The sequence below is a fragment of the Pleurodeles waltl genome, chromosome 4_1 (genome assembly GCF_031143425.1).
Source record: "Pleurodeles waltl isolate 20211129_DDA chromosome 4_1, aPleWal1.hap1.20221129, whole genome shotgun sequence".
Taxonomy (NCBI): Eukaryota; Metazoa; Chordata; class Amphibia; order Caudata; family Salamandridae; genus Pleurodeles; species Pleurodeles waltl.
Genome location: NC_090442.1, coordinates 270682623 through 270700458, shown reverse-complemented (window position 1 = coordinate 270700458; position 17836 = coordinate 270682623). Strand labels below are relative to the sequence as shown.

The window sequence follows — 17836 nt, the reverse complement described above, 5'->3', positions numbered from 1 at the left end:
CTTCATGCGCACTCTCAACAAAGCCATAGACAAGACAGATCCCAAAGTCAGCCTTCAAAGGTTCCTGAGAGAGTACTGAGGGACACTGCACTGTACTGGACAACGATCCCCATGGTCATTGATGCTGAACAGGCCCATATGCAATACGATCATGGTTTGTCAGCATGGTTGCCACCACCCTGCAACCCAGAGGACACCCAAACCTGCCACATGTTTAATAACATGCATTCCAGCTTGAGACAACACGCGACAACACAAGGACTGGAGGCCAGGATGGAAATTATAGTCACTTTTTGAACCTGGGACATGGAAGATACTCTCTGTGGTTGGCACTATGGTCACCCCCCCAAAAGAAGACTGAGCAAGTAACCTGTAATATCTCGTGGTTCCGTAAAGTGGCTCTTCCCGAGACTGCAAGAAGCCTACGTGGAAACAGAGGACATTGTTTGAGACACATCCACAGACAAGAGCGGACCCAGTGAACTACCCTCAGTCAACATCACTCCAAATCGAAACACCAGTGAGCGAAGAGGTGCCACGTGCCACAACAGCCAGGAAGCGAAGGGCCACTCTTGCCACCAGCGATATAATCTTCAACCAACTCCCCCACCGAGCCAAGGACTCAAGAACTTTGCATGTCCGGTGAAACAATGAACATTGATGCTAAGTTGGGAAGGGAGGTATTGAGCCACCCGGGGACTACCCCTGCAGTAGCCTGCTGCCTCAGATGTACGTATAGCACATCCCCTATAGAATAAACGGGCGGGGACCACACGGGGTCTCCCGACGCAGACAGCATTACTGGTGTGTGTGTTATATGCAAGGTCGCATTTAGGCCCCAGACCAAGGGTCACAACACCTAGGATCATCAGAGATCTCATCAGGTAAACCAGGGGAAAGACTGGCAGTCCGGAAAAGTAGACAGATAAATTGTTTTTGAGATTCATTTCTGGGCAAAGGCTGAAAACATAATCTTGTGAATCAAAATCTAGACCGAGGAAAAAAAGACTCTTCTATTCATTTGCATTGAAGATTTATTTTCCAATTCAAATCAACCATATTCGTATAAAGAGAATGTTTCCTCCTGGCTGGTACTTGATGACGGATTGAGATGAAAATACTTATAAAGAGGCGTAAGCAGCTCACAGACCCAGGGACGTAGCAATCAGTAATGCACCCGGCGCTGTGGAACAGGGAGCCGACAGACATTGAGTACGCCGCTGCCCGGCGAGTGTAGCGTATTTTTGGGCACATTTAACAAAAGAATTGATACGAATATTCAGTGCCCAGTGACTGAACCTTATATGCCGCAGATAATATGCACATAATTAATTATCCACAAGAAGATTCACTGCTAAACAAAATATGCTTTCATGGTTTTGCTTTTGCTGATGCACATAAAATAAATACTAGCTCACTTGTGTGCCATTAACCAGTAGACTCTGCAACCAGAAGGCCACTTTATTCATGGCAGAAACATGTAATCGGTGCAAAATATTAAACTTTGATTTAATAATCTCATATGCTTACAAAGTAAGTTCGGTTGCATTCCCGATTCATCTGACTCTGAGCTTTTGTCAATAACCTTGAGAAATTTGAAGCCCAATGTGTGTCAGATCTCAATTCATTTGCCCGCCCTTTTGGTACATTGTTATATTGCACATTTCTTTTATTTGTGTGATGTCGTAGCGCTTTTAAATTGTTTAGTCCCAAATGCTTTAACAATGATGAGGCACATGGCTGCCGTTGATGACCCCAGGTGCATTGTGGGCACGGCCACTGCTGTTGCCTGCGCTTATTTGACCAGCGCTGTGGCTTCCTTTGCCCAGTGTGTGTTTGCTGCCTCCTGCCTCGATCTAATGACTGACGAATGACAGTCTTGCAAAATGATTCTTTCTCACGTGATATTACAGTCCTTTTATCCCTGTCTGTCACTTGCGCATGTCTACACTTATTGGCACAGGAAGTGACAACACATATCGGATACTGCGTCACTTCCTGCTCTATAAATACAGCAATACAAGACTCGCAAGAAACGCATGCCCTATTTCATTGGTGCGCACTGCATCGTGAGCACGAACACAGGTGATTACTGCGGCATATAGTTCAGTCACTTAAAGTATTGTAGTATTAGGCTCTAATCCACCTAAATGTGAAAGGCCAATGTCTGTTCTTAATGAACAAACAGTTTAAAGCACACTGACAGACATCCCAGCCTTTAAAACAACCCCATTGCATCATGATAAATGTCATTTTGAAAAAATATCGTACTCCTTTACTTTTGAAAATATTTCACCATCAAAAATGGGTGCAGGCATTGCTGTACTCTGGACACGAACGTGTTTCTGGGTTAGATCCCTTCTTCAGCAGAGAAACATAAGACCATTCCGGGGAGCTGGAAGTGCCGCCATTAATCAACTCGCTCGTCAGCCCGGTGGCTCAAGGGAGCCTTTTTAAAGTACAAACAGTTTAAAGCACACTGACAGACATCCCAGCCTTTAAAACAACCCCATTGCATCATGATAAATGTCATTTTGAAAAAATATCGTACTCCTTTACTTTTGAAAATATTTCACCATCAAAAATGGGTGCAGGCATTGCTGTACTCTGGACACGAACGTGTTTCTGGGTTAGATCCCTTCTTCAGCAGAGAAACATAAGACCATTCCGGGGAGCTGGAAGTGCCGCCATTAATCAACTCGCTCGTCAGCCCGGTGGCTCAAGGGAGCCTTTTTAAAGTACAAACAGTTTAAAGCACACTGACAGACATCCCAGCCTTTAAAACAACCCCATTGCATCATGATAAATGTCATTTTGAAAAAATATCGTACTCCTTTATTTTTGAAAATATTTCACCATCAAAAATGGGTGCAGGCATTGCTGTACTCTGGACACGAACGTGTTTCTGGGTTAGATCCCTTCTTCAGCAGAGAAACATAAGACCATTCCGGGGAGCTGGAAGTGCCGCCATTAATCAACTCGCTCGTCAGCCCGGTGGCTCAAGGGAGCCTTTTTAAAGTACAAACAGTTTAAAGCACACTGACAGACATCCCAGCCTTTAAAACAACCCCATTGCATCATGATAAATGTCATTTTGAAAAAATATCGTACTCCTTTATTTTTGAAAATATTTCACCATCAAAAATGGGTGCAGGCATTGCTGTACTCTGGACACGAACGTGTTTCTGGGTTAGATCCCTTCTTCAGCAGAGAAACATAAGACCATTCCGGGGAGCTGGAAGTGCCGCCATTAATCAACTCGCTCGTCAGCCCGGTGGCTCAAGGGAGCCTTTTTAAAGTACAAACAGTTTAAAGCACACTGACAGACATCCCAGCCTTTAAAACAACCCCATTGCATCATGATAAATGTCATTTTGAAAAAATATCGTACTCCTTTATTTTTGAAAATATTTCACCATCAAAAATGGGTGCAGGCATTGCTGTACTCTGGACACGAACGTGTTTCTGGGTTAGATCCCTTCTTCAGCAGAGAAACATAAGACCATTCCGGGGAGCTGGAAGTGCCGCCATTAATCAACTCGCTCGTCAGCCCGGTGGCTCAAGGGAGCCTTTTTAAAGTACAAACAGTTTAAAGCACACTGACAGACATCCCAGCCTTTAAAACAACCCCATTGCATCATGATAAATGTCATTTTGAAAAAATATCGTACTCCTTTATTTTTGAAAATATTTCACCATCAAAAATGGGTGCAGGCATTGCTGTACTCTGGACACGAACGTGTTTCTGGGTTAGATCCCTTCTTCAGCAGAGAAACATAAGACCATTCCGGGGAGCTGGAAGTGCCGCCATTAATCAACTCGCTCGTCAGCCCGGTGGCTCAAGGGAGCCTTTTTAAAGTACAAACAGTTTAAAGCACACTGACAGACATCCCAGCCTTTAAAACAACCCCATTGCATCATGATAAATGTCATTTTGAAAAAATATCGTACTCCTTTATTTTTGAAAATATTTCACCATCAAAAATGGGTGCAGGCATTGCTGTACTCTGGACACGAACGTGTTTCTGGGTTAGATCCCTTCTTCAGCAGAGAAACATAAGACCATTCGGGGAGCTGGAAGTGCCGCCATTAATCAACTCGGTTTAAATACCTTCACTGGCATGTCAGGTGCTTACAGCTCGTCAGCCCGGTGGCTGTTCTTAATGATGTTGTATTTAAGAGCTAACATTTTAAGGAACATTCTGTTAGCAAACTAAGTCTGAGGAGGTTTTATTTTAATAAGAACACTTTGAAACAAGTGCAAACAATTATTTGTCACCTTTCCACTTAGTTTTGTCTAGAAGGCATGCCTCAACAAAACTCACTGATCCTTGCCCTCACTTCCTTTGTGAAACAATAATGATGTACTATGAATTACCTTGTTGAGCTGGGCAGTAGTAACATCTGCTTTGTCTCCTTGCGCTCCCCAGCGTCTAAGCAGTGGGTGGCCAACGTAGTTCCAGCAGGAACAAATCCATGCCAATTTTTAAGAATGTACAATAAACTGTATTTACATACGGTAAATATTTATTAGTACTGCGACATGAACCTGGTACTTCTGGACATACCTTGGACACCGCTCGCCTAAGTTCACCCAGCTCTGATTAAAGAAAGGAGCTGGGACCTGCAACTTTTTAGATCGAACCACACTCGGATTCAGTAATTTCTCGAAACACTTAGTGGGTGAATTGTGAAATTATCATTGATATGCACCACACGAAGAAGCACTGTTTTATCTTCATTCAATTATTTGACGTCATCTGTTTCCTGTAAATGTCTTAGAGCAAGCTGTGCATTGCTTAGTATTGTTTCCTAGGGCAGCTATAAAACTTTATCACCAGCAGGGTGTGTTGCCTGACCTAACAATGGCATTACTGTGTGCCCGGACTGGACCTGATCAGGGTGGCAGTCAGTTAGATGTAAACAAGGATCCATATTCCTACAGTGCTCTTGCTGTTGCTGAATATATGCATATTCTACATTGGGAAATACTACTGGTGTGTGGATATTCCTTTGCTGCAACTATGATTTAGTTTAATTGCTAAACCCCATTGCTTGCTAAACAAAACAATGGTACCCACCATAGGTCTAATGCTGCACTGACATAATGGTGGTAACTGGTTATATATATTATAGACATTCTTAAAATAGCGAGACACGTTAGTTTTGCCATTGCTGGTTTATTATGGAAATGCTTTCAGTAGTTATAATGTGATTGAAGTTCTTTACATTAAATTTTATTCACGTAGAGTAATTTTGAGGAGCCTCATGGAATTGTACTTTGTAAGATGCACATTTAGTTGCTTTTGGTAGCAGTTACACATTTCGCCTGGTAAAGAGGATGTGTGGTTAAGCCACTTTTTTTACAAGACTTTTTCATTTTCACAAAGTGTCTACTCCACACACTGCTTGTTAATGGGGATCCCTTGGACCATGCAGAAGCACGGGTTAATGTGTGATTGTGTTGCGGGACTCAGACTTTGATATTGCAGAGCAGCATGGATATTTCCAAAGTATCCACTCACAAGTTCTGGTGAGAATCAGGATCCACTATCTCGGTGGTTTACCTCCCTCTTTCTTCAGAGGTGTGCAAAGGCTTCTGAGTGGAGGCCAGTGCTACCCAGTAGAGCATGAAAACAGATGCAGAGCTCAGCTCAGCCATGTCAGCATGTCTTGACAGCCAGCACCTTTGTAGCTTGCCATCCTTTTCTTTTAAGAGGTTACAAGACCTGCAGATATCCCATTTTTATTAGAAGTAGATAGGTCCCTGCAGAGGTTGTCAACAGGTGAAGTGTTCCTCCACACCAAAGCTGTCGCTATTATGGACCAGGCTGTAGGTAGCAGGTTGTCGTTTGGTTACTGGAATGTAAAGGAATATGAGACCAATAGTAAGTCAATTTAAGCAGAGTGACCCCACATTGTCAAATGTTAAGTGTAGGGTATTCTATAGGGAGTTTATAGGATTCACATGCATGCCCTGTATAATGCCAAAGGCGTGCTATATTTTGGTTGGAGCGTGTTTTTAAGTGATAATTGTACATTTAACAACACAGGAACAACAATGGTAACAACCTTTTACTTCACCCAGGATAAAGCAAGTCTTTTCATCAGTTTATTTTCAAATGCATGAATAAAATTACACCACTCTTAGATTATACATGAAGTTTTATATAACCTATTTTTAGTTATTAAACAGACAATAAAAATATCAGAAAAAACTGCCAACACGTTTTTCACAACGTCCAACTAACCTCTTCTTCAAGATAGTAGGGAGATGCACAAAAAATTGGATGGTGACCATATCACAATATAAATACATGACAGTTCATGTAAAAAAAGGTTATGTAAATGTTGTGGATATTCTAAGGTCAATGTAATTTTATTCATGTACTTTAGGCAGGGCCACTGGAATCGTGCGTCAGGGGAGGGCCAAATTATGTGGCAGGGTTACGTGAATTAGGCAGCAAGAAAAGGCAAATTATGCAGCTTTATGCAACACATTTTCTGACAGCATTATTTGGTTATTTAGTCATTTTAAACTTGTTAAGGCTGTCTGGGCATTAGTTGTACCTCATTACTAACAGGTTAACACCCATATATAGCAATACGCTACAGAAATTTGACCAGTCATCTGTTGCAAAGGGCCTTCCACTGCACAGCAACACGTGTTGCTGCATTTTTTACTAACTTTTGAACAGTTTGAAACAAAACACACTTTTTGTTAAAATCTGCAGATTATGCGGCAGATTATGGATTATGTGGCAAATCTACAATTATGCGAAAAACGACACAGCCACACAATTGCATAATTCCAGTGACCCTGATTTGGGGATAAATTGATTAAAAGAATTGTGTTTATTCTGATTATAGTAAAAGGTTTTGGCTGTTATTCTGTTGGTAAATGTGCCATTGTCATGTAAAACTACCCACCAAATTATATAATACCATTGTGGATGCCATTTTGTAGTTAAATGAGAGGCTAATGTGAGTAGCCCAACTTGGTGGGTTTGAGTATCTGCAGGGTCACTGATACAGACCTTTTATTTAGGCTGTCTCCTTTATTCTTAACAACACTCCAGTTAGGAGGATGAGGCCCTGTATTTAGGCATAGTCTCCATTAGATAGAGGCTGGTAGTCAGGAGGTGTAGGTGTCTCGAAATAATATTATTGGGCCTGCTTAGAGCCTCAAGTTATGACTTCAGAATGTATTGATTATTTATTCAAGGATGTGAAATTACTGGTTGATTAAAAACTTTAGAATTAAAGTATTTATGTTGAGTACATTGTGTGATAACGAGATACAAAATATTTAATTTGGAACTTGATCAAAAGGTTCTCTTTCGAGTGTCTTGTTAAGTGGAGTTGTAGACAGGAGGATACTGTCATTATTTTCACACAGTCAGATGATAACCACATTACGTGACACATGCTTTTCATCATTCACATGATGTGGAAAACTGTCACCTAGTGGTTGATACTGTAAATTGCCAAAGGTATGGTGTATGTAACACCGTAAATGTGTTCCTTCCTGGGTTGGGTATCACCTAACCTGCCCTATGGTTTCTCCTCCTTTTTTTATGCAGGTGATTCAAACAATCTCTTGCCAGTTCTGAAAGGCACCTTTTACCTCTTAGAATATATGAAGAAACTGAGAAGGCATCTCCTAGAGGTCTTCTTCCTCGCTTGTTCTATAGATTTGGCACCGAGAGATGTTCTGAGGAAAACATATCCTAAGTATAAGATTTAGCTTAATTGACTGAACAGAAGAAAGTACAATACATGAGTGTATGATAAGTAGATACTGAGAGGGAATGAAGTGGAATGAGCCCTTGCCCATAATTCAGTTAATTGCATTGCAACCCTAAAGACCAGCTTTGAGGTGTATTGCAAGTGTCAAAATGGTATGCTTTCATTCTGTCCCTTCTGTTTACTGATTGGCCGGCGACCCCTCTGAAATTAAAACTGCAGCAGAGGAAATCTCAGGCTAGCATAGTCAATGAAAAAGTGTAATTGCTTTCTCCTCTTGCAGAGATCAGAGTTGCTCTAGAATTCAGAATCATTCCCAGTTAAGTTTCTGATAACATGAGACAGTTCTCAGTGGCACTGGGACAGATTTCTTACTAGGTTGGAATATCCACAGCTTATGCTTGAAAAGGTGCTCCCTGAAGCATGACTTGTTAACTCTAAATATTGGTCTGAGGTTCATGATTCTAGGCTGATACTGTGGTACCACATAACATAGCTATAATTCTATTATTCGCGTATCTCATGCATACTTGTAAGAGTTGGTCTGAGGTTCATGATTCTAGGCTGATACTGTGGTACCACATAACATAGCTATAATTCTATTATTCGCGTATCTCATGCATACTTGTAAGAGTTTTCGTAAGAGTCATTGTGCTCTTAAATTGACCCTTACTCTACTGTCAGCACTGTGATTGCATTGCTCCTATGCACCTGATAACCTGTCCCGTTTCCTGCGGTGATATCTGTACTTTATCATAACTGTCTATGGCAAGATAACCTCCGAACCCTAATACACCCCCATAGGAAAATGTTAATAAACTCACTTCATAATTTTCTTATTCCAGCTCTCTTTAACGGTTTTAATTGGCAATACATTTTGGAATGTCATTATCCATTTAGCAGGATCAATCAATATATTACACTTGTTTTTCAGAAACACAGAAATAACAATAAAAACAGTAACTTTCAATGTTACTGACAAACCACTTTCCTATTATGTAATGGATTCATCATAAGAATGCATGGCTTAATGATGTTCCACAGTGTGAAATTCCATCCCATAAAGTGCTGTTTGTCCCTCCCTAAGTAAAATGACATGATGCTATCTCCAGCAACTGAATGCTCATGCCTCTGTGTATTATCTCTTTTGCAGTTCTCTTCTAACATATTAACACCATGCTGTCATATTTTAAAACAAGCAGATAAATTGCCCTTGTGCGGGGCAACTCCTCTTGTTACAAAAACTAACTTCAGTCTGATTATCAGTTTACCCCCAAGGTGAGTCAGTGTTTCTGTTCACCATTGCTCTCTTTGTAATAAATATTGTTTGAGGTTATTTTTCCCTTAGGCTTTGTGGTATGATGTCTAACAATGGAACCTCTTTCCAGTTTAGTTGTAACTTTGATTTTTAAAGTGGTACTAGTGAGGACTCTTTAACCAGTGCACATGATGCTTTTGTGCTGCCCAATCCAGTCTTAGCCAGTGTTATAGTCTACACTGTGTCTGTTAGTCTGTACAAGTATTGAAAGTGGGATATACAAAATTCTGTATCACCCATCGCAAATTTTCTACTTAAATGTTTTAGTCCATTATGTGGATGACGAATAGTAGCAAACTTCATTTTGTTGTTGTATTTTTCGCATTGTAGGCCGGGTAATTCTCATTTTTTGTGGTGTTTAGTGCCATTGTTTCAGTCCTTTCTGTTAAAATTCAGAAACTTACGTGAAAGCAAACACTTGTTCATCTTCAAACAAATGTTTTGATTCTTCCTCAGATTGCAAGGCCTTCTAGTGTTTCTCTGTACTATCTTATTCATAGTAGAGTATTTCATAACATATACTTGATCCCTGTATTCTTTAATACATGCCTCTATCCATTTCAGACACTTTTTTTCTCTGCCTCCAGTACGTCATCAGGGTATTATCTTTCTGTGAATTTTTTGATTAAAATATTTTTTCAGTCATGAGTCTGTTTCAGGCAAGGACAGTAAACCATATACAAAGTTTATGACATTGTAAACTTTATATGAATCACAAATAAGATAAACACCTTTTCATTATAATATAAAATACCAAAATATCCTTTAACACATCTTTATGGAAAAACAAAATGTTAATCCACATACTACTGGGCTTTGCAATCTAAATTCTTAAACCTAATGAGCAGTCATATCACCCCAGGCCTGGCTATAGCTTAACAGCAGAGTGGCATCCAGAAACGTTGTGACTAAAATCTCAGTAAGTAAGTTCAATAGAGCTAGTAGATTACAAAAGCAGATCTTCACTCTTGGTTCCTCCCTTCTTCTCCAATACTGCTCGGAGCCAAAAAGAAAATGCTGAAGAGAACGTACATCGCAGATTGCATGTAGATGACCTCGTAGTGACAGGAGTCTCTAAGCAACCCATCCCACCTTGGAGAACAAGACTTTTTAATGTGTATTATGACCCAGTCCAGATGTGGCTTCAAGCCATTAGTATACTTGGTGACAACAAAAGTCCTCCCAGGAGGTTTAATCAGCTCATCTTTCCCTCTTTGGCAAACTGAATCAGCCTTGTATATTGGTTCAATCAGCTCAGAATCCTTTGCCAAGATTGCAGAGCGTGCATCAATAATATATAAAGAACCCAGTCAGATGGCAACATTTGTATAAATGGTAGTCAAGAAAAGGAGTAGGCTCAGGATGCTTCACTGTGCATCAAAGAGGTTTTGTTCGTTAAGGTGGCTGGTGAGTTGGATCTCACTGTGAGCATTAAAGAAACTGGCTCCCATTCACATTTTTCGCTAGTATATTCTAGTTCAGTCTCTTCATGGGAGGCAAATGTTTGAATTCCTCGAGTGAAGCCCAGAATTCTCTTCAAAATGTCATTTTCTTAGCTCTGTAGATTTTGACAGTTGTTAAGGAAAGTATCCCCCATTAACTTTACTGATCAGAGCTATCACGGATATGACCAGCTCAGCTTTAAGTCAAAGAACACACAGATACGGGAAGGACTTGTAGGCCAGTCAGACTCAGAGACCAGAGGACAGCATCGTCAGCATATGAAAGAAGGGGGAACTGTCTGACACTGCTCTGGTGTTTCCACAACTAGGCCCAGTAGCCTTATTATATGGTATAAGTCTGGCTCTGATGTAATTCTCTTAATGCATAATTTTAGCAAGAATGGCTGATGCCACTTTAGTAATTATGAATGGAAGCTGTGGTAATGTAATATATTGTGATCTTTGGCTTAGAGTAAATACTTGTTTGCAAAGTTTGTTAATCATACTGTATCTAAATATCTGTTTATTTAGAATCCCCTCAGTGTGAATGTCATTCTTTCCTGGATTTCATTTCATTTTACTAGATTGTCCTCAAGTGCTCTCCTAATATATTATTACAATGCTATCAAATAAAAAAACAAAAACACGAATTCTATCCTTCCAACTACAGCTTCTCTTTTTACAAAAAAAAACCGTGTAATCCGATTTTTCATGTACCAATTATTATTTGTGGTAAGTATTTGCAGTTAGCTCCCTGCAGGAGGTGGCAACTTCATGTTATCTATGTATAGTCTTCCCTGTGGATTAGGCTACGGGGTTTGTTAAATGTTGTGTGTACAAAATTTGTATTGCATGGCACGTTGTTCTTTTTAACTGACTTTTTTCCCCATTGTGTGGATGATGAATGACATCTGATTGTATGCCATTTGAGCACAATCAGGCCACTAGGAGGGCGCCTATGGATCAGGGCCTCATGGCACAACAGCAGGACATTTTGTATCTAGGGATTTTTCTTTTTCATTCTTTCGCTAGAAATCACATAATTGCATGTTTCTTGTTTTCGTTTTTCGTTTGTTTTCTTTTGTTTCTTAACCCTTTTCCTTGTTTTTCTCTTTTTTGCTGCTGTGCGTTTTTATTTCGTTTTCATCATTTTATTTTTTATTTTTCGTTTCACTTTTCTTTTACTTTCCTTCTATAGTTTATAATTTCTATTCATTATTTCCGCCTAATTTCGTGAACTTCTTTTAGAAGACTGCACTTTTGCATAATTGTTATCTGTACCAACATTTATGTTTTAGACCATTGATCATTTATATATTAATATATTGTTATGTATTTATTTGTACAAAAGAGCGCACTATAGTGCCTTTTAGATAAATGCAATAGTTATTGCCACATAGTGGCATTGACTTTTTTCATTATCACTAATACTATAAACTATTAACTGAAACAAACCGAGTTAGTAGCATTGTTGAATGTGAAATGTTTTTTCCTGTTTAGGAGATTATCTTGGAGGAGAGGCCTTCTGGGCTGGCGGGCTGCATCTATATACACCCCTGCCTTTTCGACCAGGCCGAGGTGGATTTGGAGATCTTTTCAGGACACACTTCTTTCTTAACGCAGGAAATCTTTGCAACCTCAACTATGGTAAAGTAAATGCATGTAATATCCGGTGTGACGAAGCTGCTTTCCATTTACATTGTGAATATACAATTGTGAGCAAAGTTAGTGGTCAACTCACTGCTTCCAAGCATTGTATTTGTTGTTTTTATCATACTTTAAATTTTATATAGTGTATCATGCCCTCGATCACCTCCTTCCGTATTCCATAAGTGTTGGATACCAGACGACATTAGACGGTTCAAGATTACCACCCGCTTGTTTATGAGTTGATGGGAGTTATTTACCTGGGCCTGTTCAAAGACATGCAGCACCTCAGCCTCTGGATTGGGGGGGGGGGGGGTCATGTGTAGAGGCATCTGGGCACGTATATCTGGAATGGTGATGTACAGCATTGACCGCTGCGAGTCTTTCTCACTTCATTCCCCCGCAACGACTTTAGGAAGGATTGTACTTGGTTTCAATTACGTTTACTTTTTTAAATCTATGTACTGTGTCACAAAAAACGATTCACCAAGATGCGTGCCTGATACTTTTATACTTTATTTACACGAAATCAAGCACAGCCGAAAGGACGTATTTATACTTTTTACTTTAATTAATTTCCTGGTTTGGCTTAGCTCTTACTCCGATGCATTGAGCATTTGTGGTTATGTTAAAAACAATTATGAGTAGTTTTCGTTCTTGTTTCATCTAAGAAATGCTATTCATACCCTTATTAATATTTTAGACTTTTTCTGCTAACTGACTGTCATTCTTACACAGCACTTTATTAGTGAAATTAATCCAGAGGGCTACAGACTACCTTCCCAATTTTTCTGCTAGTTTGCAATCTAACCATTAGATATAACAGATAAGATTTTGTGTTTGTAAGAACTTTGGAAACGGTGTCAGATGTAATCGTGGCAGTGAACAAAAATTCTAGTGTACCTTCAGAAATAGTCTGACTCCGTGCTTGGCACTTCCACTCAAATGCAGTTTTATTCCCAACTGAGTTTTTAATTTTGCCTTAAAGGCAATTATTTGTTTAGGCGCTACCGCATTGCTGTTTTGTATAACACCAGGTAGACATTTGAATAATTTATCAAGTTACCATTTTAAACGCTTTTTGTCTCTTAGTTTTAGTGTAGTGCAGCTTTAGTGCCACTGGGACCAAATTAACACACTGATAATACACCAGCGGGAAATAGGATTGGAAGTGGCATAATGCCTTACATATTATGCAAAAGAGTGCAGTAATTGTGCATCATGCCACATTATATATTGGTGTAAGCGTGGCATAGTGCTACTTTATTATGCAAACTTATAAGTAACAAAAAGCTTCGCCCTGGTATTCTTGTAGCTGCATTGTGCTTTTAGTACAGTGGCCAACTGTAATCCGACCATGCTCCCCAAGGGACAGCACAAAAATGACTTCACATTTCCCCAAAAATAATGGCGAGATGAGATCTGGCTTTTATCTTCTTCATCCTTCAACCAGCATGTTGGTGCTTTGACAAGGAGGATAATGCTGTGCTCTGCCTGTGTCCAGTCTGAACTCTTCAAACTCGACAGTGAGTAATGCAATCACTTATACCCCCCTTTGCACATTACTTGCCCACTTTAGAAGATTAGTCATCTTTCAACCCTTCGCTCTACAGCATTGAGGTGCTCATTCCGAGTATGGCAGTCTTGAGTCCACCAGACCCAGAGTGGCCATCGGACCGCCGCAGTAGTGGTGGTCCGGTCCGCCACATTCCGACCGCGGATGAAATGCCGCAGGAATACCACCGCCACGCTGGAGAAGGACTCCAGCCTGGCGGTCCCAGCGGTTGTAATCCGTCAGGGCAGCGTTGCAAGCAGCACTTCCCGCCTGATTCCGAGTTTCCATTCTGCCAGCCTTCCCATGGCGGTTCACACCGCCATGGAAAAGCTGGCGGAATGGGGGTGCCTGTGGTCCCCCTGCACAGCTCCATCGCGCATTTCACTGCCCGAAGTACGGGCAGTGAAATGCCCGACGGGTGCTGCTGCACCCGCTGCACCGCCATATTGGCACCTAAGGCCCTCTTCACCACAGGGCCGGTGGGCGGAAACACTGTTTCTGCCTGCTGGCCCTGCAGTGAAATCAGAATACGACCGGCGGTGTCCTGACTGCACCAGCGGTCAGGTGGCGGTTTGAGTTTGGCAGGCGGCCTCTGCCACCCGACAAACTCGGAATGAGGGCCTGAATCTTTCATATAGTCACATGCTTGACTCCTTCTCCATCGTTGAGCGAGGAGTCCCACAGTAACATTGCATTTGATGTACAAGGCACTGGTCTGCCTCAAAGGCCCTAAAACAGTGCCACTTTAGAAGCACATTCACCTCGTTGGAAAAAGACCTGAACTTAAGCCAGTGACGTGAGAATGCCATGAGCCTCGACCCTCTGATTTTTTTTGCCTGTTTTGTGGGAAGGTAGTCACAGATCTTTGCCCTCACTTCAAACAGATGTCATTATTTTATCTTTTAAAGTTATTTGGATCCATCCTTAGATGGAAATGTAGAGGTTTTAGTTTTTTGCCACCACTATCTCTTGACTCGAGTGAAAATTACCGGATTGAACTATAGAAACAATCACACAGAAGAAGCCTTTTCAAGAGATATGATTCTTCTGGAAAAATGAGTCATTTCAGGCGATTCACACAAAATGTGTATTTCTTGCCTGTACCTAGATCATGAAGCATTTTCAGCAAAAAACCTTCAGCGACTTTGAGGGAAGACATCTGAGGTGTCTACAGAAAAATAAGGCTGTTGAGAGCACTCTTGAATCAGGGTCAGACTCTAAGATATCTAGAGAGAAGAAGGCATCAAAGTGGAGACCTCTGAGGCTTCAAAGATCAGAATTATTTCTAAGGGCTTGGCTTCTCCTGAGTCAAGAAAACCTGCCCATAACAAGCTCTTGAAAATCTATTAGGTCATCCTCTCCTGACCAGGAATAAAGAAAGTGAAAGTCGCCTCCACCATATTTTCCTCAGGTAAAGAAGGTGAAATTGGCTTCTTCGTTGGAGGTCATACCACCAATGCTTCAACCGTCAACCCATTATCTGATGCCTCATGCCACAATGATGAAGCAATCAATACAGCATTCTACTTCTAATCTGCCATCTAGACCAACCTGGTCGATAGCCTCACCATGGACATCAACATGCCTGTTAAAAACCCTGATTATGGAGCAAACATTAACAAAGATTCTGCCAATGATGAAGACGTAGACTAAAACACTGTTGATGACCAGCCTGTTGATCAGTACTCTGTCAATGATGAGTCTGTTGTGAATGGATATGCCAAAAAGACCAGAAATCAAAGAAACTGCACACAGAGCCACTTTGTAGAGCAAACTTCCACTCCTACTGCTGGCAAGCTCTTGGAAAGGGAGGCAGAGGATGATTCTGACCCACACAAACCCTACTTGTAGCCCGTGTCAAGTTAAAATAAAGTACCAGGACACAGAAGAAGAGCAAGGGTACTCTCCACTGTGTGAAGCTGTATCTTTCCACCTAAGTTATCAGGAATAGGTGGAAGAGCTTAAATACTATAATCACCACGACGATCTGACTGTGTGCGTGTGTGTGTGTGTGCGTATATATATATATATATATATATATATATATATATATATATATATGTGTGTGTGTTAGATATATGTTAGAAATTGAGTCTCTAGTTGACAGAGGTATGTGTCCTGTCCAGGTAGGGACCACAATCCTAGTCAGAGTAAATCAGATACACACCCTAAATTAACCTGTGCTCACCCTCTAGTAGCTTGCAACAGAGTAGTAAGGCTTAACCTAAAAAGCAATGCGTAAATTATTCAGGCAACACTTAAGTTACACAGTGAACACGCCATACAAAATGACTCCACATCCGGTTAGAAAAATAAAGACTGTTTTATTAATAAAACAAGATCAAAATGACAAAACTCCTTTTAGTAGAACTTAATATATGTATTTTTAAAGAATAAACCACAATAGAGTGCTTAGAAATCAATAGCTCTAATGGAGGTACTCGAGGTCATGCTAGACAGGGGTCAATCCAAAGTTCAGTCTGACTATGATAGAGGGCAGGCCGGCTAGAGAACCCCTGCAAGGCCAGCTGAAACATACCTTGGATGGAGGTTTTGCGTCGGCATCAAGGAGGGGATGCGAAGACAATACTTTGGTTCTGATCCGCACAGTTCGGGTGATGCATCATCGTAGAAGTGGTGTCCTCAAGGTGTGGCATCGATCCCTTTCCAATAAAGGCGATGCATTGTCATTAAGCTGCGCAGCCAGCGATGCGCAGGCGATGTGCCGGGACTGGTGGTGATGCGTCAATCCTGAGCCGCGCAGTCAGTGAGTGATGTGAAGTCATCGACTTTTACGGCAGCAGCGATGTGTCGAGGGGCGATGCATTGGTTCCGATTGGCGCAACTGTGTCAGTGCATCAATTTTTGCAGAAAAAACAGCTGCATAGTCCCCTTTCAAGGCCCAGGACTGGATTTTACCTCTTGGAAGGCCAGGACTCACAGTTGGCAGAGTCCAGCAGCTGAGCAGGTTTGTAGGAAGTCCTTGATGGCCTGAGACTTCAGAACAGGAGGCAAGCCAACAATCCCTTGGAGTCACTTAAGTTCTTTAGGGGATGTAGACAGGCAAGTCCAGTCCTTCTCACTCCCAGGCAAGAAGCAGCATGCCAGCACAGCAAAGCAGTTTAGCAGAGTGGAAGTCCCTCCTGGCAGTTCAGCAGTCTTCCTTCCTGGCATTAACTGCTCAGATCCAGAAATGTACTGATTTGGTGGGGCGTGGGGTCCAGTACTTATATCCATTTGTGCCTTATGAAGTGCACACAGTTCCTGCTTTTGCTTCCCAGTCTCTGAACACTCTACAAGGGATTATGCATCTCTTTGTGTGGGACAAGCACAGCTCTGTTCAGGTACATATGTCAGGTCCTCTCTCCCAACTAGCCCAGGGAGGCCCATCAACCCTGTGATGGTCCATCAAAAAAATGTCACTCCCCAGTTCCCTTTGTGTGTGATACTATCTAGAGGGAGTGCACAGATCCCAGTTGTCATTACCTCAGATGTGTATTCAGAGACAGACAGAGGCACAGAACTGTTAAAATTTGAAAATGCCAACTTTTTAAAAGTTTTTCAGACTTACAATTTAAAATCCGACTTCACCATAAATTGTGATTTTAAATTGTAAGTCCAGAGACACCAAACTCCAAATGTCTATCTTTTCCCAACTGGAAATTATACCTAAAAACGGTTTCAAGGTAATCCCAATGTTAACTTATGGGAGAGATAGGCCTTGCAGTATTGTAAAATGAATGTAATAGTTTTCCACTACCAGGGTATGTTAAACTCAAAGGTACATGTCCCACTTTTTAAATACTCTGCACCTTGCCCTTGGGGATAGCTGGGGCATTTATATTGCACTTTACTAGGGACTTACAAGTAAATTAAATATGCCAGTTGTGGATAAGAGAATATCACCATGTTTAGAGTACAGAACACGTGCACTTTAGCACTGGTTAGCAGTGGTAAAGTGCACAAAATCATAAAATGCAACAGGCAGTAGGTAGGCAAAAAGTCTGGCGAAACCACGTCAAGCATGCCAGATCTAACACATATATATCCGTATATATATATTTTTTATATATATATATATATGTTCGATGGCATGTGTAGCTGCAGATACACATGCTGTGCACATCC

The 17836-nt window shown here is 41.1% G+C and overlaps 1 protein-coding gene across 1 annotated transcript in view; it reads left to right on the top strand.

Annotated features, from left to right (window-relative positions):
- The window catches only part of SAMM50 (SAMM50 sorting and assembly machinery component), a 175022-nt gene that overhangs the window by 132067 nt on the left and 25119 nt on the right, over nucleotides 1-17836 (top strand). The window contains exon 13 of the mRNA XM_069228288.1: nucleotides 12007-12153. Coding sequence (XP_069084389.1) covers nucleotides 12007-12153 — 147 coding nt within the window. The remainder of the gene's footprint in view (nucleotides 1-12006; nucleotides 12154-17836) is intronic.